The sequence below is a fragment of the Nicotiana tabacum genome, chromosome 19, assembly GCF_000715075.1.
Source record: "Nicotiana tabacum cultivar K326 chromosome 19, ASM71507v2, whole genome shotgun sequence".
Taxonomy (NCBI): Eukaryota; Viridiplantae; Streptophyta; class Magnoliopsida; order Solanales; family Solanaceae; genus Nicotiana; species Nicotiana tabacum.
In genome coordinates this window covers 148899227-148925429 of record NC_134098.1, presented here as the reverse complement: position 1 = coordinate 148925429, position 26203 = coordinate 148899227, and the positions used below count along the sequence as shown (strand labels likewise).

Sequence of the window (26203 nt, the reverse complement as noted above, 5' to 3'; positions counted from 1 at the left end):
CACATGAAAATTAAGAGAACGATAAAATGTTAGAATTATTGAAAATTTGAAGAGAAAGCTCCAGAGAAAATATTGTTTCTTTCTTAGAAGAGTTAGACATGAAGTAAGAAAATGAAGTTTTACCAAATACCATGCAGTATGCACGTTTAAAACTACAATCAAACAAACAATAAATGATACTTATTTGGTATACAATACTGAAATTAATTAAGTAGAATAGATAACAACGTTCACCAGGTGACAATGACTTAAAAAACTTTATACGAAGCATTCTCTTAATTCACGAGGGACTAGACAAAAAACTTTTAAAAGAGAAGGGGAAAAAAAAACTTAAAAAGGACTAAAAAGTAGCAAGACCTCCTTTTGAAATTTCCATCAACTACTACAACAAAAAAGGGTAGTGTGTACACAGCCTTATCCTACCTTTGTGCAGGAAAAGAAAATATTTTCGATAGACCCTCGATTCAAAGCAAGAAATAAAAAAGTCTACAACTAAGTTCCATAAACTAGCTTCAGTAATTGAGCCCTCTCCGGTTGATTTCACATATATCATGTACAGGTCTACAACTCATTTGTAGGAACTATATACACACAAGCTTAACTGAAACTTTATACATAAACTAAGTTCCTTACATATTTACAATAAGATATATATACATAACTAAGTAACTTATGTTATTTACAAGATATTCTTCTGTCCATATATCATCCCATAGCCTCAAGATGTCCAACGATTTCAGCCGTCTGGAAATGAGTATTATAGCAGTGAGAACTACTCCTTGTTGCTAGAGGAACGATCCTTCTTCGGTCCACCAAGAATACGAGAAATCTGCAGACCTCTACTGAATGCTTGGTTGAACAACATTCGAGTTTGGAATTCCGAAACAAATGGAAACCAAGCCAAAAATGCAACTGGTGTGAACAAGAGCAACCCCATTATAATTTCATAACCACGAGCAAGTGTCCGAACTGATGCCCAGATGCCAGCACGTTTAACCCAAGGCCTCAAAGCTTGAGCAATCTGAAAGAAGCAGAATAAAGAATCAAAACTCCGGAAGAACAAAAGAAAGATCAGAAGGCAACAAACAAATGAGCATTCACCAAAAGCATTCCCCATCCGGTAGGCATGAAAGCAAGAATGCAAACAATAATGTCGCGAAATTTCAGGTGTAGAATAGCAATCAAAGAAATGAGGAGGGCAACAAATGAGAGGAAAATGAAGCCTTCGATCAAACGAAATGCGAGCTGAAAATCAGCACTGAATTTCCTCCTTCCGACAGACACAACCTGCAAAGAATGAAGAAAAGCAAGACGAAAGATTAATCAGTGTATGCACTCAAAAGCGCAACTAACAAATTTGGGTTAACTGGGACAGCAAAAGCAGGTATACTCATTTTACATGTTGGATCAACGGAATGAGTCGAGAACAAAGATTTTACAGATATGTTGGTGCGTTAGGAAATCAACTGATCAGGAAAGAACATGCTTTAATTAAACTTATGGTCATAGATTCATAGATCAAATCTTATTTAAATCATCTCAAGATGGAATTCAGCTACTTTTTCTTTTTTATAGAATTATTATCTTAAATAGGAAAACACTTTTCTTTATTAGGGAAGTGTTTTTATCCCAAATTAAAAGACACAATGTTCAAGGCAATCATTAGGATAGTCTGTAAAGTAAGAAACTTCACTTATGCAAAACAGAAACTAATAAATGCCGGAAAAACATGAATTGCCACTATATCTTAATCCCCTAAAATCTTTTAGTGGTAACCTACAATTTTGTGAGATAAGATTTTGTATCTGCAAAACTTGTGAGATCTGGGAACTTAACAATGAATACAGAAAGCAACTGAAACTTCTGGGAACTCACCTTCATTACTGCTAATATCAAGAAAATGACGATCCATGATACACCATAAACCTGATTATGCAGCAAGAAACAAACAGGAGTTACTTGATTACTTCAGCAGATCATTTGTGCAAATAGCTATGCAAACTAAGGACATACCAGAAAACTTGTTTCATTGTTCAAAATTGTGAGGTGATATACAAGTCCATACTGATATATAAAAAAGCGCATTGATAACAATATCTCGACTACAGTGCCAAGAATTCCTGTATGATAAAGATGTTCTTGTTCTTTTTCCCACCAAGATTCCCAACTTTTTTCTGGCGATACACCAATACCACCACGATTGCTTATCCATTTATTCCAATCTGTCCAGTCATCCACAATCTTTTGCCACTCGAATCCAGAGGGATTGAACAGGAACGGCGCAAAGAGCCATGTAACAACCAGGAACCATATAGATACAGTTATAAGAACATATGCCACAACATCTCTGTATGATCTACCAAATATATGGTAGACAAGAAGTAACATCATCAGTTCAATTCCCTTCACAAAATGGCTTCGGGAGTACAAACGATAGTTTTCAGCAAATTTGGCATGAAATACAACAAAGCCACGACCAGTGCCTCTGTATTGAGCACCCCCATGAAGCAATGTTCTCCCATAATAGTGGGTCCTTGTTCCAAGAGAAAATGTGAAGAAAACAGGAGCAAGTTGTAGTTGCATCAGCACAAAATCAGTTAAGGCATTACGGAAGCCCCTCTCAAGGCCTATTTCCATCATCATTGGCAGTGCCATCAATAGGCCAATTTGCACAAAAGACTGAGAGGCAAGAGCAACTTGAAGAGGCTTATTATTTCGAATAGCTGGGTGCGAACTCAATCCTTCTTCAAGCCCACTGACGACAAGATACAGCCGACCATAAAGAAATACATATACAATAATGACGGTTATCTGCCAAAGCAGAGACACTCATTTAGATAGGACTATAAAGAGAATAAACCCGGTTAGGATCATGAAAGACTAAACTGGAGAAGCAGTTGGGCAATACCAAGGTAGTAAAGTAGAACCCTATAGTGGTGAAGAAGCATGATAGCATACGGAAGAAATCAAATCGATGTCCAAGCCTGTAAACATCACGACTCATTGTCTGCTCACCATTTCCATTAGCTATCTTTGCCTCAAACAATGAAATTTGGTTAAGTCCAACATCCCTTCCTTTACCAACTTGGATGTACTCATGGTGAGTAACATTGCCCCCGCGTAGGGTAGAATTAAAACCTGAGAGATGCATTAAATTTTGTAAGAGTAAGAAAAGCTACAGGATTTACATGTTACAGTTTATGGATTTTCACATACCGGCAAATATGTCTTCACTTAGGTTGATGATTTTGGAAGCCTTGCTCACACCACCTCTTGTTAAATGAAACAATCTATCGAATACATCAGGATGACCATAGTGGAAACGTACTCTGAGACAAAGTATAGAAAATAGAGGAAGCTTCATATCAGTAAAACCTTTTTGACCTTTTTGGCCTAGGCAGCTAGGCCTAGACATGAAAAGGAGTTCAAGTGCTGAATAATAGACATTCAGCCTCTGGCTACACAAGGGAGGATGGGCGGAACATGGTAAGAGTGAGGAGAAATGAAGATTAACAGGGAGGTGCGGAAGAGATTTCAGTGCATTAGCGAAGAAACTCCTGTCATAGATAGACTACTTACAGAACAAAAAACAAAAAAGAAGAGGGAGAAGAGGGGAATAATATAGCATATAACAGTTCCAGTTGGCACTCACAATGAAAGACTTGGAACTTCATGTCCTATACAAAATATTCTTGGCTACTTACTTCAATGGATTGGCCAACAATCTTTGCCCAATTGTGACAAAGCTGGTTTCCTGATTTGACATAAACCATGCTAGTGAAGAAACACTGCACAGAGAAAAATAAAACGGCGACTGATAAGGAAACATACATTTTACTGCAAGATAAAATTTGCATGCACAAGTAAAGTCTTTTCTCCAACCCCACCGTAGCAACAAAAGTTAGTGGTTCTATAGAAGAGGCCATTTCGATACCTGCCAGTGAAAATATGCTCCCGTAGTCCCAGAATAGTCGGATTTCTCACTCCATTCTTTTTCAAAAATTCTTGCAACAAATTCCTCATTTTGAGGGCTTCTTCCATGTAGTTATCCTTATAGTTGAAAAGGCAATAATGTGTCAAACCAAACGTACCAACTTTGTTTCATAGCAAATGAGAATCTTATCGGATACCTGGTTCATATCTATTGTTTGCAATCCTTCCCCACGAGTAAATATTATCGCGTGGTTTTGATTCTCTGGCTTTCCTTCTCCCAATATAGCAGGTCCAGGAAGTCTTATTCGATAAATAACCTAGACAAAAATTCAGAGGTTAATTGCAGGGACTAGAAAGTAATATGGACCAGCAGATGCAGATGTATCTCCAACGTAAAAGCTGGTTCGTAACTGATGAATAAATTTTGAGATTGTTCCTACTTTTTGTAACAGAGAACAGATATATCATTATAACTTCCACAAACAATTGAGTGGATTTTCAAGTATCCAAGCACAAACTCTATGTGTCAATTGACCAAATAATTTGCAGAGATGCAATCCAGCCAGCAGAACTAAACTATAAAAGGAAGGCCACAAACCAGGACCATACATCCAAGAACCAAAATAAAACTAAAGATAAACTCTTGTTATGACACTCTTAAAAAAAGCCAATGCCACAGAAAAAAGAAAAAGAAAACTAGAACAGGAGAAAGTGCTTATTTTAGCTGCTAGGTGATCATAATGTTCTAATTCAACACCTGCAATGGGTACCTGATCTAACTTCTGATCTGGCTCTGCTGAGTCCACAGACCTTGGTACAGCCTTCACAAGGGCTGAATAATAGACCTTATCACCAGTCCTTTTTGATTTATCTTTGCTGGTTTCTTCAATCTCATCAATGTAAGCTACTCGAAGAGAAGGGTACCTTCCAAAGAACAAAAGGGACAAACTTTAGAAATAAAAAATCAGACACTTAAAACACAAGACAACAAAGTTATGGCTTCTGGATCATACTTTGTCATTAGTCTCAAAATGTCTTGAGCACGATGATCAGCAGACCTTTTCTGAATGCCATATTGCTGGCACGACACAACATAGGTAAATTTCATGTCTGCAACTGCCTGACATTGTGCCATCAAGGACCTCTCATTTTTTAGCTGTTCGTCAGTATTAGATTCAGCAGCCTTGTAGCCTTTCATTAACTCTGCAAAAATGTAGAAAATGCACTTCATGAAAAATTCCACTCTTCAAAATGACGGGAAGAACAGCAATAATTCTCGTAAGCACCTTCATCTTTTGCCATATCAAGAAAAGCCTGAAGTTCCAAAGCCTGCCGATAGTACATCATACCTCGTACTGATTTTTATAGTTGACCAATCACATCCAAATTAAAAAAATTGTCAAGCCAATACACTGCTCCAAAAGGTCAAAATAAGCATAAAGATAACCATACCAGTTTTGGTCAATGTTTGGCCTCTATATGATGCCCATAGACGAAGTTCTTCCTCCAATTTAATGTTGCCCTTAAGATCCTCTTCACTGCTACAGCTAACCCTCTCAAGGAAGTTCTCCCATTCATCTTTAAAGGTTTTCATATTGATATAAAAACATGAAGAATGATATCGAATCATAATATGTCAAGGTAAGTCCATCATGCCTAAGTTTACAATTAGAATACTAACCTGGGTATATCTTTTGCAAATAAAATAGTATAGAAACACCATCTTCATTTGGCTTTTCCAGGGAATTTATTGAGAAAAGAACCTCCTCGTTGTAGTAAGGTGTCAAAATACTAAAAAAGAAAAAAAGACATCACATAAAATAGTTATAGAAAAATACATTATAAATAACTGACTTTTATAAAATGCACACAGATAAAAGATGTACATCCAAACCATACCACAGTACTCTGAAGCGAACTAGATACCGATGATTGCAAGTTCATGGAGAATAACATACTATCTTTTTTTGACAAGTAAATAATTTATTACCCCAAGGCTAACAGATAAACAGGATCATGATCTTCAAAACTTCTTATCCTAAATGAGTACGATCCTCATAACAGCTCACTCTACTTCCTTCAGGAATGGGACAACCTCATAATCTAAGATGATACAGATGTGAAAGCCCAAGAACGTTGACAAAAGTTGTATCATAACGATAGCCAAGGACAAAGCAAGAATAGTCTACCCATTTAAGAGATAATTTAGATGACAGTTAGCTGCTTGTATGAAACTGTTCACCAAGGTAATGAAACCAAAACCAGAGTTTATCCAAAGATATTACAGGTTATGGTGTAATATCCACAAAGTGCAAGTGCCTTTATCTATCATTATTGGCCTCGATTCCATCTAGTTGAAGTCTTGAAAATATTTATATGATTGTCATGTTTTAATTTTCTCCAGAATCTCTAATTTTATTTTTCTGCAAGAGGCTCCAATACCGACAAGCTACACACAAATAAGTTGAGGTTTTAACTAACATCCCTGTGATGGTGTCATGATGCACTGTGATTACGTATCCATTAGCAACAGATGTTTTAGTCAGAAAACTTACGAAAAGGAAAGCATATTGCGAACTTTGGGGGCTGAAGGCATATCCATAAACAATGAATTTGAGAAGAATGAGATGCGCCGTCTAGCTTCCAAGTTGGTTGGCACATCCATAGCAGATTCCTTGACAGTAAGCAACAAGTAAAGCCTTCTGATCTGGAAAGGAGGAGAACCTCATATAAGTGTGGCTCAAAGAGATAACTAATCACCTTCTTTTACCAAATATGTAGTGAAAGGTTATTAAAATGGTTCAACAAAAAACACGAACCTGGCACAATATTGTATACTCTTTCTTCCAAACTTACTCTCTCTCTCTCTCTCTCTCTCCCTCCCTCTCTCTCTCTCTCTCTCTCTCTCTCTCTCTCTCTCTACACACACACACGCGCGCACACACACTAGTTTAAGATAGTCCTACACACACACATTCTTCATTTCATATCTCGCAGAATGGTTTGATGGCATCGCAAATATATACATACACGCTGATAAGTTGGCTTTTTAGCCAATGTCTCTTGTGTTTTTACAAGATTTTATGCTCCATTTATTGGAAAAAGTAACTAATTGTGCTTTGAATGGCTCGATTTCAGGCAATGAAGGTTTGAGTACGCTTAAAGAATGGAAATAATCAAAAATATCAAGAAAAGACCAAGTCCAAGTAAAGAATGGAAGAAAAGTTGAAGTTTGAGCTGAAGACCCTGCGTAGCCTTGCGTAGGCAAACTTGCAGACCTGAGAAGTAAAGATTTGAAGACATTCTGTTTTTGCCTACGCAAACCTGTCTAGGCTACGCAGATATCCTACGTAGAGAAAAAAAGCTGAAGTGTTCAAACTTGTGTAGGCTACGCAATTAGCCTACGCCCATGCATCCAACCTACGCAATTGACCGAAGGGCAATTTTGTCCTATCGTGGGGCTTAGTATAAATAGCTATTTTAAGTCATTCTAGGGTATCTTTTTGGCAAGAATACTTTGTGCAGCAGCTTTTGGGATTCTTCTTTGGGGATTTTGGTGACTTCACCATTGTTCTACGCAATCTTTCTTTCCTCTTTAGCTATTATGTTTAGTTTTTCATCTCTTTTTATATTTTCCTTTCTTAATATGTCTAGCTAAGTTTATTAAGCTAGGATTGTGAACCCTAAGTGTGATTATGTTTTTGGGTTATTAATATAAATTCGAAGTTTGATTAAGCTTTATGTTATCTAATTACTCAATGTATTATTGATTGATTTCGTGGTTGCAAACACTGAATCCATGCTTATTTTGCGTGTTCTAACTTGGAAGAGTGGAACTTAGCTTAGGTACAAGGTAATTAGCAAGGAATTAAATGGGTTAATCACTTGATTAACGAAATCTAACTAGGAATAGTGTGAATACTTGGGATAATCAATTGCTTATCATTGAGCCTTAGTTGTCTTGGAAGAGTAACTTGGGGTAAAAACCTCTAAGTGTTGGAAGATATTGAGTTGGTATAATAGAAATTGAGGCCATAACACTGCTTAATTAACTAGAATTGAACATTTGTATACCCAAAAGCATAGCCTACACGAAGGGGAAGCAATCCTAGCGTCTTTCTCTTATTTGTTACTACATCACCTTATTTGCACTCTATGTGTTTGATAGAAATCCTTAGTCAAAGATTTAGTAGTAATTGTAGACATAATTGACAATCACTCTTTGTTTGAAGATTACATAAGAATCATCGAGTTTGCACGCATTTGGACTCTCTAACACACACCTACTCCTTGTGGGATTCGACCCCAACCTTTGTTGGGTTTATTATTGCTAACGACCGTGCTACTTTCATATAGAGAGTAGGATTGGACGTCACCAATTTTTGGCGTCGTTGCCGGCTAAGGTTCTTGAGTGTGGATTCTATTAGCCCACTTTGTTCAAAGATGCCAACACTATAACCAACGCTTGTGATCAATGCCAACGTCAAGGCAACATCTCAAGAAAGAATGAAATGCCTTTGAATCCGATTGTGGAGGTGGAGTTGTTTGACGTGTGGGGATTTGACTTCATGGGGCAATTTGTGAGCTCCTACAACAACAAATACATCTTTGTCGCAGTTGACTATGTGTCAAAGTGGGTGGAAGCAGTAGCTCTACCAAACAATGAAGCAAGAAGTGTCACTGCATTCCTTAAGAAGAATATTTTCACAAGGTTCGGCACTCCGAGAGCTATTATAAGTGACGGTGGTTCTCATTTTTGTAATCGATCGTTTGCCACTTTACTTGAGAAATATGGATTCAATCACAAAGTTTCCACACCGTATCACCCACAAACAAGTGGGCAAGTTGAAGTTTCTAATCGTGAGATTAAGAGCATTTTGGCCAAAACTGTCAATGCCAATAGTACGGATTGGTCAAGAAAACTTGATGATGCTCTTTGGGCGTATAGAACGGTCTACAAAACACTAATCGGCATGTCTCCATATAAGTTGGTGTTTGGAAAGGCTTGTCATTTGCCGGTGGAGTTAGAGCACAAAGCTTTGTGGGCCATGAAAAAGCTCAACTTGGAATGGGTCGATGCGGCGAACTTAAGAGTCTCTCAACTTAATGCAATGGATGAATTTCGGTTCCAAGCATATGAGTGCTTCATTATACAAGCAAAGAATGAAGTATCTCCACGACAAGAAGATCATGAAGAGGGAATTCCACCCCGGGGACTTGGTTGTTCTTTACAATTCTAGATTTAAGTTGTTCTCGGGCAAGTTGAAATCAAAATGGTCCGGGCCATTCAAGGTTGCGCATGTTTACCCATTTGGTGTCGTGGATTTGGAGTCCGACGATGGTAAAAGAATTTTTAAAGTGAATGGACAACGAATTCGGCATTATTTGGGTCCCATTAATACAAGAAAAATGGTCTCGGAAGTTGAGTTGGGGGAACCCCCAATAACATCTTGAGTTGTATTTGCTATGGCGTCATGCCACAACAGTAAATGCGGCGCTTGGTGGGAGGCAACCCATCGTTTTAAATTTTGAGTCATTTTTTAATTTTTTTTTAGAATAGTTTAATATGTTATTTTTTATATTTATTTATTTTTTCTTTTTCTTTCTTGCATTTTGATTTTATCTAGAGTAATTTTGTGTGTTTTGTTCTTGTGCTTTGATGATTTTGATGTTTAAGTATGTGTAGGCAGAGTGTTGGCGGGAAGGAAGTGACTCAATTTTACTAAGTGTGCAAGAATGACAGAGTGGAGAGTGAGCCGCTTACTGGTGAGCACACAGTTGCTCCCGTTCACTACCCCGCGAGAATGATTAGGACACCACATCCAGGAGAGCTTAGCGTCGAGGAGCTCAAATTAGTTCGGATGCCACCCCGCTTGGATTGAGAGAGTATTTCCTTAGCGTACCCTTATACTTGTTTTAATTGCATTGAGGGCAATGCAAATTTTTGTTTATGGGGGAAGGGCATTGATGAATTTTGGTATAATTGACACTTTTTGTTGCCATTAGTTGGCGTTATGTTTTCTTTTTAGTCATTTCTCTTCTTTTATTTTTATTGGTCTTTTGTTTTTACATTTTCTAGGAATTAGAAATAACCTCGTTGGGTTTTCTTTGCCATGGTTCTTTCCCAAAGATGCAACTTGAACCGGGAATATTTTTATTTTTAGTAGTGTTGGTGTCCCAAAGTTAACCTTTGACTTGTTTGATACAAACACTACTTAGATGTATGCCTTGAAACACCTTTCCATAAAATGCATGTTTTTGAAAATTTTAGAAAGTAGTTGAGTTGGTTATTTTTGGCATGATCCTTAGGTTCCATTGTTAGCCTTAATGTCACTATATAGCTTTTAGGCTATGGCAACTTTTTGCGTTCATGTGTTTCAATTGGGCTCTGAATACATATATCTGCTTTGAGCGTACATGAGCCATGTGAGGTGAGGTGGTTGTTGAGTTCTTCTGTGTCAATTGTGGTCTAGAACTTGCCCCAAGTGTGTTTCAAGGCGAAATTCTAGGTTGTGCTTGGTTTAGAAAATGAATTTAGGCTTTCTTTGGACAGTTTGTGCCTTTAATTACTTACCCTTGATAAGATTATCCTAGTAAACCCTTTTGAGCATTTAGCCTTTTATTGTCAACCACATTATAAGCCATTTTCCCTTCTTATGCTAACCTCTTTTTACGCCCCGACTTTCTTAAGCACTTGAAATTACAATCTAGGCCAAAAGCCTAAGTTTGGGGGAGGAGGTGGAAAAAGTATGATGTGGAAGCTACTTGAAGGTGAAGCAACCAAAAAAAAAAGAGTTGAAATAAAAAGGGAAGACTAAAGACTCATGACAAAGGTGGTGATCACAAAAGGAAAGCCTTGTGAACTAAGGAGCTTTAATGGTGTAATTAAATCATTTTGCCTAGTTGAAAATGAGAGCAAAACGGGTGGAATTTTGAAAGGAATTGTGTTTTGAATTGTCAAGATTGCAGTGCTTAGGAAGGTTGTAATCACTCTTTACCCATATTGATGCCCTACCTCCAACCAAAAACCTACAATACTTTCTCGCAACTCCTAAATGATTTTGAACTAGGCACACATACATTAGTGGAAATTTACGCGAGGGGCAAGCCTATAGCACTACTTTTGTACATTTGAACTTTTTTTGTAAGAGAGAGTGCTTACTTCTTTTGATTCATATCCCACTTTTGCTTATGTGTGGGAATCTCTCTTGATTTGCGAGGGCACATGGAAACTCGGGTGTGATTAATATTTCTTTTCTCAATTGGGACACATGAACAAAAGAAAGTGGCCTTGTGACTTAAAGATAACTTTAGAAGCTTTGGAATCATAGTTTGAAAATTTTTCTTGACTTGTTAAGTACTCATGTGGTTTTGAAATTTAAAATCTTTGGAAGTTGTTGAGGGGTCATGCATATGAGGATAGTTGTGGTACCAACCAAAGTCATGGGTTTTTGTGCTTGACTGCTTCTTAGCTTGGTTTTGAAGCTAAATTCAGCTTGTGAGTTTAATTGTTTAATAGCTTCAATGAATTGATGCCTAAGTTTGAGTCTTGATTTGGTTTAGGACAACCAAATTGTAAGTTTGGGGGAGTTGATAAGTTGGTTTTTAGCCAATGTCTCTTGTGTTTTTATAAGATTTTATGCCTCATTTATTGGAAAAAGTAACTAATTATGCTTTGAATGGCTCGATTTCAGGTAATGAAGGTTTGAGTACGCTTAAAGAATGGAAAATAATCAAAAATATCAAGAAAAGACCAAGTCCAAGTGAAAAATGGAAGAAAAGTTGAAGTTTGAGCTGAAGACCCTGCGTAGCCTTGCGTAGGCAAACTTGCGTAGGCTACGCAGAGGAAGACCTAAGAAGTAAAGATTTAAAGACATTCTGTTTTTGCCTACGCAAACCTGCGTAGGCTACTCAGATATCCTACGCAGAGAAAAAAGCTGAAGTGTTCAAACTTGCGTAGGCTACGCAATTAGCCTACGCCCATGCATCCAACCTACGCAATTGACCGTAGGGCAATTTTGTCCCGTCGTGGGGCTTAGTATAAATAGCTATTTTAAGTCATTCTAGGGTATCTTTTTGGCAAGAATACTTTGTGCAGAAGCTTTTGGCAAGAATACCATGTTATCTAATTACTCCATGTATTATTGATCAATTTCGTGGTTGCAAACACTAAATCCATGCCTATTTTCCTTGTTCTAACTTGGAAGAGTGGAACTTAGCTTAGGTACAAGGTAATTAGCAAGGAATTAAGTGGGTTAATCACTTGATTAACGAAATCTAACTAGGAATAGTGTGATTTCTACTTGGGATAATCAATTGCTTATCATTGAGCCTTAGTTGTCTTGGAAGAGTAACTTGGGGTAAAAACCTCTCAAGTGTTGGAAGATATTGAGTTGGTATAATAGAAATTGAGGCCATAACACTGCTTAATTAACTAGAATTGAATATTTATATACCCAAAAGCATAGCCTACACGAAGGGGAAGCAATCCTAGCGTCTTTCTCTTATTTGTTACTACATCACCTTATTTGCACTCTACGTGTTTGATAGAAATCCTTAGTCAAAGATTTAGTAGTAATTGTAGACATAATTGACAACCACTCTTTGTTTGAAGATTACATTAAGAATCATCGAGTTTGCACGCATTTGGACTCTCTAACACACACCTACTCCTTGTGGGATTCGACCCCAACCTTTGTTGGGTTTATTATTGCTAACGACCGTGCTACTTTCATATAGAGAGTAGGATTGGACGTCACCACACGCACACACATACACACAAATATATATACAAACGCATAAACAGTGGTTTCATTTCAAATCTCACAGGATGGCTTGATGGCAAGGTAAAGAGAATATTATTTTAAGATGGTCCTAATTTAAACTCACTACATTTTGAAACAAGGGGCACACAGAACCAAAAACTGTGTTTAAGTTCTTCCACTTGCTGAATTGAGTCAATCTTTCTCCCATTTCCTATTTTACCATACTAGCCTTTATGCAGGCACATTCTACGTGTAAATGTTTTGTTAATTATTTCAAAATCAAAGAATATTAAAAAATGAAAAAAATATACCACATTTTAGGAAAAACAAATTTATTTGCTTTCACGGCAGAAGGTAAATAGTTTTGAAATTTAGAGGAGAAGTCACGGCAGAACTTTTTTTTAAAAAAGTAAAGATGTGAAACACCAAAAATAAGAAGCGGACGTATGAGAAGTTGGTGCAGGAATTATGGAATGTTTTATGAACACATGAGGTTTGTTGTTTTCTTAAGGTTTCCTCAGTTTTCATGGTGATGTTCTTGTGCTTTACTAGCCAAAACTGGATTGTATTTATTTCACCATGATTAAGAGTAGGAAATTCGCAAGATTAGGAATATGAGATCTTCTAATTGGATGTAATTTTCTAAACCAAGTAGGATTTTATTTGAATCTACCTAATTATGAATAGGACAATTAATCCAACTTGGAATATTGGTCAACTTAATTTTTCAAGGGTGAAAAAGTCGATTAACATTTTGCTTTTGAAGCTTTATTCTAAAAAAACAATCGTGTATAGATTATGAGAATTTTGACCCATCATCTTTTATTTGCTACGGTGTAATTATAGTAATCTTGACAAGAGTGGGTTGCTCTAGTGGTGAGCACCCTCCACTTCCAACCAAGAGGTTGTGAGTTCGAGTCACCCCAAGAGCAAGGTGGGGAGTTCTTGGAGGGAGGGAGCCGAGGGTCTATCGGAAACAGCCTCTCTACCTTAGGGTAGGGGTAAGGTCTGCGTACAAATTACCCTCCCCAGACCCCACTAGTGGGATTATACTGGATTGTTGTTGTTGTAATTATAGTCCACTGATTGAATCTACTTTTTCAGTCACTTGTCTGAAACTATATCCTGCAACAAAATTAACAGTAAATATGTTATACTCGATTTTGTTGAAGAGATATACTTACTTTTTCCTTCCATGCTTCTGTTTCTGTTACAGGAAAATTAAGAGTGCCAAAGAGCTGAAATTGTGGATTTGGAATCATTCCGCCATGCATTCCATAGGAGCCACCATGGGTGGAATCTAACAAACTACAACAGAGTTATGAAAATGAGAAATAATGATAAACAAATAAATAAAGAACAAGGAAACTTGCTCCAATATGATTTACCTAGGAACAGTGTCTTCCATTATGTCGCGGGTCACAACTTCTAACATATCAAGCAAGAGAATAACTACCTGATCCTTGTCCTCTTTTTTGTTTTCTTTCTACAGAATTTAGAGGCACTTAAGAGAGAATTGTATGACAGGCAAAATTTATTAGCTGAAAATTCGTGTATGATAATTTTTACCAGAAAATCAATAAGCCGCACAAATTGTTCATAGAGGGTAGGTAGAGCGCTCATGTTAAACTCCGGAATCAGATTACCCTGATCTATGTGATCATCAACTTTTGAGAAGATTTCTTTTATCACCCTGAAAAATATTAAATCCCAATTAAAAAAAAAAAACAGCTCAAGGTGTCAAAACTGTTCTCTGAAAATGTTTGCCAGGTAAGTAAATGTAACTGATGGGAACTTACTGCTGTTTATGTTCACCCAAAACCAAAATTTTTATAATGCTTTTACATGAAGCATAGCACTCACGAATGGCACTGCGCATATAACTGTCCGCATTCAACCTTTTGGTCAGCTCGCCATCTCTTCCATTGCTATCTTTAGCCATATCCAATGCAATGGGAAGCTAATAGCAGTCATGTGAGATAAACACCACTTAATAAGGTTGTCATTGGATTTCCTTCAAGTTTAGAAAATAAAGAAGCTTATAAGAGCCCAAACCTTGCTAGCTAAGAGAAATGGAGGCCACTGGATAAGGTCCAGATCAGGGTCAGCCCAATATGGCACAAGCAATAAGTTCCTTTCCCTGTAAGAGCAGCAAGTTAGCCGCTGGAAGAATAATATTGCAAGGAAGAAGAGGGGGATAGCAAAAGGGAAGAGAAGGAAAATTGGAAAAGAAACAATAGACAAAACATGAAGCTGGTTAAGGAGGCAAACAGCCGATCAAAGCTCTCAAGAAAAGGATTGTGTGGCACTACCACCATTACAACGGTACCTATTATTTATCAGATCCTCCTCTCTGAAACTCTCTATTATTTTGTTCCACATTTGTGCAAACCTTGCAGCCTCCTTTCCTCTACTAGAAGTGACCTGCAAAAGACCAGTCAATTAACAAAATTATAACACTGATATTTGCGAAGTCAATGCAAAGAGATGCCTAGGACTTGACCTCATCAAATTTCTTAGATAATGTGGCTTTGAGTCCCTTTTTAGGCTTTTCATCCTTTTCCACTGGGATCAAGCAGGCATTAAATGCGCCTGGAAGTGACTGAAACCGCGACCTAAGCATTCCCAATGTACGAATCTGAAAGCAGAAGGGAGGAAGAGAACTTATCACCCAAAAAAGAACATGCCAACTCTGGAAAATCAATGGAATTCAAGGTGGAAGGCATAATTTGGAGAAAAAGAAAATTTTACTTAATTACGTCATATGCTAACTATCTTTGAGCAGAAGTTATCCAAATCACAAAATATGCACTCAGAGATTCTATCAATAGCAATTACTACATACATACTTTCTGCATATCTATGCAATACCTCAAATGACGCATAGGCTTCTGGTAGATTAAAAACAAAATCTAGATCTGACATTAAGATGATACAAACCAACAAGTACGTATGAGATTTTAATCGAGCAACAATTTCATAAAGTCCAAAATGAAGGTTATAAATTGGATGGGGAATTTACTCTAAGTTACTAATGTCAATTAGTGGGTGGAAGCTCTACCAACCTCTCCGAGACGCCGAAACGCGCCATAAATGCCTCCAAATATGGTAGAGAAAATAGCATACCAAATCTGAGTGTCCATGAAATAGACCTGGGATAGTCTTCAATTTAGATGTTGTGCAAAAAAAGTGAAAACAGAGAAACTGCAAGAATGGGAAGACAAGCAAATGGATATGCATACAAGAATGACAGGTGACCATAGAGCAATCACAACACCGATATTGCTTTTCGCTGCAACCATAAGAGAACAGTATTAATTTACAAATCTTTACTTTAGTGCATAAGTGGATCCACACGTATATGTTAACACTCAATTTTACTTCTCATTCATATACCTCGAGGGAAGAACTCATGCCATCTATAAACGCTGATGTGAACCTTCATGATTTCTTTTGTTGGATCTACAAGAGGTTTTATCTGAAAAAGTAAAATGCTTCAAGTTTTTTATTTTGTATTTTGAGGGCCAATATTTGACATCTGTGCTAGTCCGAAAGTGACATCAAAGTAAAATAGCATGAAGATCAAAGTAAAATAGCCTTGGACTAGATGAAAAGATTAACTAATGGTCTTGGACTAGATGAAAAGATATTCCAGTTAAAACAGTTTCATGGAAATACAACTAGAAACAATCTACAAAAAGAATGCATGGTTAAAGTTCAGTTCGTACTACCATTGTCTTCTTAAAATTTAGTTTCCAGAAAAGAAATTGACAGTTATCAAACTATAGAGAATCTATGACAAATAAAAATATAAGTCTCTTCCTGGTCATCAACTTCTAATATTTTAAATAACTAAAATTTTATAAAAGTTGATATTGGCTAAAATAGTATAAATATCATGAAGATTTCAATTTATTACATTGAAGAAGAAGAAGAAGAAGAAGCAGCAGCAGCAGCCCAACATGACATATAAAAGAGTAAAACTGCTAGTTGTGCTGGATTTTTCTTTTCTTCTTTTACTATGACACCATTTGGGTTATGCACACAAAAGTTTTACAGGATTGAGATTTTTTATTTCTTGAGTATTGAAAATTCTGATTAAAATTTAAAAACATTTGAGTTAATTGAGATAGAACTTTATTTTTTATATAAAAACGCACACACAGAAAAAGAAGAAATATATTTAATCGTAAATTTTTAAAATAAAAAACTAATGTTTAGTACTACATTAAGATGATCCATCAATACATACATGTTTGACATCAATTACGAATTTTATCCACACAAAAAAGGGATAAATATGTGAAATTGTTCAGCGCTTCAAAGGCTAACAAATGGGTCAAGTGCAAGACGCATGACTTTTTTCTATCCAAAAGTTAGCACTGTTAAGATCAGGTCTTATTTCTGCATGTAAATGTTACAAGTTAGGGATAACTTGCACCACTTGGGGGGGAAAAAGGCAAGACAAAACCAAATACTAGCATTTTTTCCGTCTCAAGTATGTGATAAGCAAATAGCAGCACCAACGGGGATCCCCTTAATAGCAGTCAGACGAGCATAATGACAGAATAGAAATGCGGGAATTAATTACCTCTACATAAAAACTGAATGCCAATTTTGCTGCCAAGAGAAGAACCCAAAACAGTGTGTACCTGGAAAGAACAGCATTACGACCAATATTACAATCAATCAAAAAGAATAGCAGAACTAAATGAGAGTTGCTTCTATCTAAAATTTCAATACAGTAGATTACTTGAAAAGAGAAAATGCATCCTCGTGCATTCCTCTTCCAACATAAAGCCGAGGCTGTAATAAAGAGCATATAAAAAGTATGAGATCAAAGACCACCCAAAAGAAAGAGAATAAATCCAAAGAAGGGAAATAGACGGAATGACAAGCTAAAATAAGAGAGATCGATGTTGGAATACCTGGGACCACCACATTACCAATCTCACAATCTTGTAGTCTGACCTCTCAAGATAACGGCGGATGAAAGGAAACACAAACAGCAATGCAGATAGCATGTTTGGAGACAGGTAAAAAAGAACTGCTATGATGAATAAAGAAGGCGAACTTGAACCATTTCCAAACCAGTTCTTAATAATCTGTGCAAACGCTGGAGGATTTTTCCAGCTATATGCATAAGTCACTGGCAACACTACCACCCATGCTGCTGCTGCAACAGCTTTAAGCACATATCTTAGCTTGACATAGAATGACATGTTGTGTCTTGCTTTCCAGTTCATAATTATATCTAGAACCGCTGCATACACAAGGTAGTCGATAATCATAGTTATAATGATTTTTCTGGAACAGATAAGGATGGATACAGTAAATTATGCGAATAATAAGACTTAGTTCAAAATAAAACCCATAGAGGCTTCTCATCCTTCGCAAAATTTAAAGCACGTCTCTAAGTTCTTCTTCAGACACTTATCCAGAAAAAAAAGAATTAAAAAGGGGATATCATAGATGCTAAGGCCAATCAACTGCCAACTAGAGAAGAAAATCAAAGATGAGAGAAAAATCAGGACAGATGTAGACATCGCTAAAATGTCACTAGTTTATTTAAGTTAGTACTTAGGAGTAAAAAATTCCGAGATCAGTTAAATTATATACAGCCTATGTGATAAACAATTGACTGTTCATTTTAGCTACTCTATTAGATAAGAGTAAAAGCTCCAACATTACTTGCAGTAACACAAACTAATGCGACAATAATCGGATCGCTCAACTTCATGCATAGGAACTGGTCATGTTACTCATTTTTTGGTCCCTTTTCATGGTGACATCAAGCTTGTTTTATTTCATGTTCATTATAAGTTTCATTTTTTTTTTATTGGTTCATTATATGTTTCATTCTTCTTATGAGCTCTTTGAAAAGTCATCTCAAGTGCTAACCATTGGTCTCAAACAAGGGAGAGTGCTACTAATAAAAAAGTTAGTACTTTTTTTTAACTAGTACGAAACAGTATGGAGATACTGGATGTAACTGATCTTAAGAAACTTTTCACTTAACAATATTCATCAAGAGAGTTAACTGATATAAAACTAGTTGAGTACTTCCCCACACTATGTGAGATGACATTTCATATTGACAGAAAAGTACAACCTTCACTTGAATGCCGTTGAAGTGATTTACTTTGAAAATTTCAGAGGTCACATAGTAGGAGAGGAAATTAACTATAACAAAAAGGACAGTGAACTATATCTAGCCTGTCTTTGCCAAAAATAAACCTTCACCTTGAGCAAGCTTCAGTATGGCAGCTGTTATGAAAATGCTCAACACTTTCTTGAACACATCACCTTCAAAAATAGAACCTAGTTGGCCAGATCCATTCCATGCAATAATGATCATCGCCTTCAGTAACACAAAGTAAATCAGCATCCGAAGACACTCAACATGTCGTACAACTAATGAGAAATAAAAGAAAACATGTTGAGATAAAGGAAAAAGATAGACTAACCTGTAAGCATAAAATAAAAAAGCTCCACATCCTATCAAAACTCCTAAAGATGTGCCAATATGAGCGTGTCTCGACAAAATTGATTTTCCCCATCCACTGGTTCCTTTTAGTTGATTCATTTGCCTGAAGATGATCAATATTCAGATTAATCGTGGAACGCTGGTTGTAACAGATTGAGTTATTTAAAATAGCATCTAACACTCAATAATTACAAAAGAACGTAATTAAGGGAATTATGCATGAACACTCGACAGTAAAACACTGGAAAAAAGAAATAGAAAATGAAAAGTAATGAAGTTCTGTGATCTCAAAACTGAATTCACGCCAAATTTCTATTGCCATAACCGAGACAATAAATGAAGACCACTATTCACATGTTCTTACACATGAAGATCAAGAAATATATCTTTTGCCAAACATAGGTTTAGATAGTCATGCATATTTATCAGCTTAACTTCCTTATAGTTAAAGAAAAACTCTGCACCACCTCTAAGAGAAATTTTTTGTTGTTGATTTCATGTTTGATAGCTCAAAATCAATGCTCTATAGGTTTATCTAGTTTACGACCGCATGCAACAGTATGATGGGTTTGACACCTTACTGTTATGCATAAAATTACTGAATTGCTATCACTGAATCTACCCCGCATATATACTTAAGGATGTTGAAGGGTTTCCGTTTATCACCATAAACAGCGTTCAAGAAAGACCTTCCTGAATGTAGTATCTGAATGAATAGCCTGTTCATTATCTAGCTATCTGGTCATCTATACCTCTATGTGATGAAATTAGTTTACTTCAACGTCTTTTATGTTCAAGGTGAAGATTTATCTTTACAGCCTACTCTCAGGCAGGAAACCATCATTTTCTCGAAACAATACTTCCCTTTTAACAGTTTTCATCAGTTTTTCCTCATTACCAGTTGATCTCTGGTCCAATGCCATTCAAGGAGAAGGTAAGTTCAGTTTGCACTACACTAAAAAGACATGATCTTTGAAGGGGTTAATATTACACATGAGGTCTGGCTTCAGGTCATTGTTTTCAACAGCATTGGAACTCCAAGAGCTTTACTTGGCAATAAGTGGTCCGTGCTATACAACCTCTTAGATATTCATAGCAGACTAGAACATTTACATTTTTCAAGGCCTATGTGAACGGGTTAATATCACAGATTCCCTAGATTGTCTGATGTTACAATGTGCCCCCTTCTTGAGGTTTTAAAATATCAAACATAATATTCATCAGATTCCCCCATACTCATCTTGACTAGATTAATTAAAGCATTTCTTTCTCTTGCAATTTCATGTTATCAACTTTGGCTATACTGAGTAGGTCTTAATATCTGAACATATTTGTCAAAATTATGCTTAACATTAGATTCACGGTTTGTGCTCACGATTGAGAGGGGTACAATTTAGTAAAAGTTATTCTTTAGGGAAACATTGAGGAAAATCTAATGTAATAGAAAATCAACACAGGGAGAACATGTTGACAATATATGATATTGGTGAAGAGTGTTATATGAGGGATGGCAAAATAATAGGTGATATTACTTACATCAGCCCGTCGTTGTTCAGCAGAAAGATGGAAGAAATCGGCATCAGCACGCATTGGCCATCCCAGCCTGAAGCAATTGACTGACCTGTAACGTCATGCTAATCATCAGTATACGTTACACAAGAGAACAGATACTCAGATAAAGAGAATATACCAAAAGTACTCATTTAAGTCATCGTAGTTTCTCCACTGAGAATGTTTTGACTTTCCTCCTTTGCTCCTTTTAGATTCCTGTTTGTTCAGGCAGAAAATAAATTCAAGGTGCATCCCGAATAAAGAATCTTGCATTTTGGCCAACAGTGCACGTGAAATACCTCTACTATAGTGTTATAGATGGGAGTCACTACTTTTCTCAAGAAAGCCTCCTCTTCACCACCATAAGCAGGTTTTATAGTTTCGCCTGTCATGGGACTAACACTTCCAGCCAGCATACCATAAAGTTCAAATGCCATCTGAGTCAAGATTTGCAACTAGTAAATGTACTGGAAAACCTAAAAGATAAAAACACTAGATAGGATAACCAGGTCCCAAACTAAACAACATAAGAAATATGATGTCAGTTTCAAGCGTAACTGCCTGATATCTTTCTAAGAAAGAATGAAAACTACACCAATGAAGAGAAGTCTCCAGACATAAAAGATAAAAGATATGATGACTGATTTCTAATCCTATGCTATTTCTAGAGAGCCTCTAGACAAAACAAGAATACACTAGATATAGGCCTCTCTAAATCCCATTGACATGCCTGACATGGCAAGGTTTTAATTATATATTTGTAAGAAATGAGATTAACTTTCAACTAACAATATTTTTAGAAACAAAAAGTAAGCTGAGTGAACTCACAATTTTTAATTTTTGAACATTCAATGTCAAGTTCAATAATGATATGAGTGTCAGTCCTCAAAATGTTATTTTTCAAACTTGGATGAGTAACCCAATGAGCTCTTTATATTAGACACTTTGCAACCTTCAATATCCTATCGAGTTAGATTTGATGAATAGCTAGATACTTAACAGATGATCCAAAAGAAATTATGGTTCAATGTCTCGGGGAATTAATAAAATGATGTGACAGATAAATCAAGTTCTAGAACCTAACAACAAAATAAAAGAAACCGACACAACGAGGTACAGACACACACTTAAAAGATACAAAAAATTACTCCATACATGATGATAAATATAGCACAGGCACTCAGGCATGAATCTTAAATTTGCAGCTTCCCCCCATATAAGAAGATAAAGACCCATGTATAGTAATTTTCGCTGTTGCACTTCTTGCTGGATAGTTGGCAGCCTGCAAGCAAAAACTAGTAGAATTAATAGATTGGACAAAATTTAGAAGTTATAGGCAGACTTTTTTGAAATGGTTAGTCATAGGCAGAGCTATAGTTTGGAGGATATTTATCATAGCATCCCAAGAAAGAGTGGAACGTAAAAAGAAATTCAGATTTCCATAAGAAAGTAAAGTATGCATTAAGGTATACTACCACGTCAACACCCGAGAAATCTAGTACAACAAAAATATTCTTTACAAAATGGCATTGATCTTAATTTGTTCTTTTTCACATCAATTAAACAGCAAAGTTAGCCTTGTCCATTGCCTAGAATTGACCATCTCCCCTTGGCTTTTTCTTACCTTTTCATGTCCTTTTCACATCCTTTTCCTTTTCTCTTGTCGTAAATAACTAGTATTCATTGATTGCATTTAGAACTGCCCAGTAGACAATAATACTTACAATTGCATGGCTATCAGTTAACAAAGCTGCCAGTACTAATAAACACCTCAATATCAACCAATTCATAAAAAGGAGATTAACTCACCAAAGACTGCTCTTCCGACCAAGATACTTGCACCATTTTTTGTAGTTTCTGAAAAGCTTCTTCATAACATCAGTAAGTGCCCGATCATCCAACTAGTATCAGTGATGTACATAACATCGTAAGAAACAAAAACGAAGAGATAGAGAGTGCTATTTCAAATGGAATATCCAAAAAAACAACCTTTGGTTGTTGATCAAGCTTTGGAAATTGCCGGATGTGAACATTTGCCAACAACAGAATCAGATGCTCCCGCTGATTCGCCACATTATCTTTCTGTTTGTCAATCCCAATTATAGTTAACATTGTGAGTGACAGAAGCTAATAAGGATTTACATAACTCAGTGATGTATATACAGAGAATATTGCAGTAGTGTACCTGAAAACCAAACATAGCTTGAAGCCAGTCTAGAATATCTTCATCAACTTTCTTCTTATGACTTTTTGGCCATGGAAGACCTCTTGTATTACGAAGTGCAGCGACAGAAGCTTGAATCTATAAAAAGCAAAAGATCGAGCATGTGATAGAAGCTTCATCAAGGTAAAGTCTGGCAAACAAGAAAAGAGACTACAACTCAACCTCAGGATATCTCATAATTGCTTGATTTGAACTATCAGGGTCAAGTGGAAGTATATTATAAGGGACAAGTATCTCAGTCTTCTCGGCAACCTTTGTATGAGCTTCCAAAATCTACATGTGAAATTCATATAAAATAGAGGATAAGCCAAGATGGTAGATAAAAAGCTGAAGCATATACATAAAACATCTGATCCGCAACACATCTACTTCCAACAATAATATCTCATACTGTCGAGAAGTTACTGGGAGCCCTAGATACCGATAACAACTTGAATAGATTGGAAAGACAGATTTTTTTTTAAAGTCTACCTCATCAGCCACTTCTACAGCTTCTGTCAAGTTAACAGCTTTCAAGACCTCAAAAAGAACAGCAGCTGTTTGGTATGCTTTTGTAAGGCGTGCACTATAAGAAGGCCCAAAGAGAAACAGCTAGAAAGAATCAGCATGAAGAAAACCTAACAGCAAAGTAGAGGATGCAGTGTCAGTATGCCTTAGATATACCGATCAGCTTTATCAGCAGCATTCTGCAAAGCTTGAATATATTTCCGATAGTAATGCTGGTAGAAACTCTGCATTTCACGAGCATCACTTTTTGTTCTTCCAGCCAGGGTTGTTTCATTTTCCTGCATAAATGTGATAATCAATAAAGCTCCTCAAGGTACACATTAATGTTTTAAAACCCCTAAATGTGATGAAGGTGCATAAACTGCGAGCACGCGCTCTACTTTTTGGCTCTGAGCAAACTGTAGTCTTCATCTTGATGTCAGAGCAGCAGTAATGAACTTCATCATGGCTTTCAAAATCTCTTCTTCCTCATTGTCACCCCTTCTCAATCTTCTCTTCATCTACCTATTCCTCCGACGATACCTAACGTTTAAGGTTTTGTTCCTATTGAACTTACCTACATCAAATACCTCACATGGAAAAGGGAATTTTGATCATCCGGAAAAGCCAAAAAAGATTTCCCTGTGCCGTGCCGTGCCCACAACTAACAATGCTAAGTGTAAGTTAGGGTTATACTACTATGCTTATGCGCTACTGAAATTGCAAATGGAAACTGCTATCTCCCACTTATTCCCCCCATATAGCATGAAGAATAAAACTGCACAGAAATCTAAATCATAGTAATATGATTTGACTAATACCAGCACATAAAAAATGTTACGTTGAACCATCACCATATAAAATATCATAACAAGCACATCAATAGTGGTGGTATAAAAACAGTTTACCCTTTCTAACCGTTGAAGAAGGGCAGTTTTGAACTGGCGAACTCCACGGCCACTTGATGTCGGATCTAACCGATGAGCCTTTTCAAAGGCATAAAATCGACCTGATTTTAGTGCAGGAGACAAGCTACGTCAGATAGTTGCACAATCTGCAGGATACCATTACCTCCACCATTATTAAAGATTAAGAAAGGAGGAAACGTTGGTTGCATTGGAGAGTAAAGGTATCATGAAGATGCTCATTACCGTGCAGCAAAGTTATGCTAATTGAACAAAACAGATAACTAAATTGTTGTGTTGACCATTCATTTGATCATGAGCAAGGAAATCGAGAATCCCAATATTTATCATGATAATTAGCTTCAACTGTAGTAATTCTCAAATTCAATTTTAAGTCCACGAGAACAATGCTACCTTAATATATTGAAACAATTTGTTCAGCCTAAATGTGACTAGTACCATAGTTCGTCCAGTTGTTCACAAAAGGAGTAGAGTAGAAAAGCACCATATATATTGTACAAATACAACGCCGAAAACCTCCCAATGATTCAATTTTCCAAGGTACACATTGCCATATAAATACTTACCATGGAGCCCATATATACTTTTCAAACTACATTCTAACATATCTAAGCAACTAAACCTTGACAAATATACTTTTATAAATGAAAAATATGAGCAAACATCCAAGTTCTTGTGCTCCAGCACAAACTTTGACATGTATCACTTACATAGATAAGCTACCCTCGGGTTGCTAGGCTCGACCTCATTGGCGACTCGGAGAATTGGTGCAATTTCACTTAGAGATGATGGCACTAACTCACTGTCCATCATTGACTCCCCTAGATTACCAGCAGTCTGCGTCCGCAGAATACGCCTCTGCGGTTGCAGATCAGATCCTTTTCTCTGGTAAGCCATTTTTCCTTTTGATCCCTCAAAGCTCAGGTTTGCAGCTTTCTCTAACTTGCCTGTCAAAAAAGATATTCACAGCAACCAACCCTACACGCCAGAAAAATACTGACCCCTTAACGTAAAAACCTCATATCCATTACTCAGAAAACAGAGCATGAGAAACAAACACACCTAATTGAGTACAACACTATTTTTCTTGTCAGACATTCAATAAATGAGAAAATAGTCAAATTTCAGAAAAACAAAATATCAAGGAACATATAAACCTACCTTAAGTACACTACACCGCTGGTCCTTGATAAACCAACTTCATAGAGTCACCACGGTTACTTTCCTTTTCAGATTTCTCCTTTCTCTCTTCATATATCAAAACAAACCCAAATTTTCAAGAAATCAGCAGAGTAAGAAAAGAAAAACCAAATTCAAGAACCAAAAAAATAAAATTCCCTTTTTTCTCCTTGATCATAAACAATCAAACTTTAAATTTCTCGAACCGTTTGCTAACTTCTCGATAATCATAAAAAGTGAACCTTTTTTGTAATCAAAACAATAAATTACTAACTTTACTATTAATTCTCACACTTCCTTGAAGAAATAATCAAACAAGACAAAGAACAGAGCACTTTCCAGAAAAGGGTGTGCAAAGAAGATGAAATTGTACCGGATTTTAAGCAGAGTAAATAGGAAAGTGAAATTCTTGAACTTTTGCAGTGCTTTAGCAGAGCACTAATAGATGACAAAGAAAGTTCTACACGAATAATTACTTTACTTGTATGTTGTGGTGAGGGTTAAGTTAAAGTAGTAGAAGACAGAGTAAGACAGTGACACATTGAAAGAGAGAGAGAGAGAGAGAGAGAGAGAGAGAGAGAGAGAGAGAGAGAGAGAGAGAGTGGAAGTCATGGTGATGTCTCACAAGATAAGAGCTGCCTAACTGACACTG

The 26203-nt window shown here is 36.6% G+C and overlaps 1 protein-coding gene across 5 annotated transcripts; it reads right to left on the bottom strand.

Annotated features, from left to right (window-relative positions):
• Positions 1-477: 477 nt before the first annotated feature.
• LOC107774113 (callose synthase 2) lies at positions 478-26203 on the bottom strand. 5 transcript variants are annotated; one of them, XM_016593581.2, is made up of 44 exons: positions 25925-26203; positions 25534-25620; positions 25083-25319; positions 24355-24455; positions 23624-23745; positions 23432-23525; positions 23123-23233; positions 22922-23038; positions 22726-22818; positions 22546-22637; positions 21892-22018; positions 21036-21173; positions 20876-20952; positions 20722-20806; positions 19166-19288; positions 18942-19059; positions 17627-17961; positions 17452-17504; positions 17290-17350; positions 16095-16176; positions 15941-15990; positions 15764-15850; positions 15202-15336; positions 15028-15122; positions 14754-14838; positions 14498-14658; positions 14268-14391; positions 14087-14184; positions 13883-14006; positions 6489-6640; positions 5615-5724; positions 5386-5511; positions 5220-5288; positions 4947-5136; positions 4704-4857; positions 4131-4250; positions 3935-4050; positions 3705-3788; positions 3217-3329; positions 2909-3138; positions 2014-2811; positions 1876-1926; positions 1102-1287; positions 478-1021 (listed from the first exon to the last, which is right to left on the bottom strand). In XM_016593581.2, exons 3-44 carry the CDS (start codon positions 25267-25269, stop codon positions 773-775), a joined length of 5823 nt encoding a protein of 1940 aa, XP_016449067.2. In that variant the 5' UTR covers positions 25270-25319; positions 25534-25620; positions 25925-26203; the 3' UTR covers positions 478-772. The 5 variants fall into 5 exon arrangements, with proteins under 5 accessions (XP_016449067.2, XP_075094980.1, XP_075094978.1 ...); XM_075238879.1 differs by having other exon boundaries at positions 25083-25368; positions 25925-26064; XM_075238877.1 differs by having other exon boundaries at positions 25083-25350; positions 25925-26064.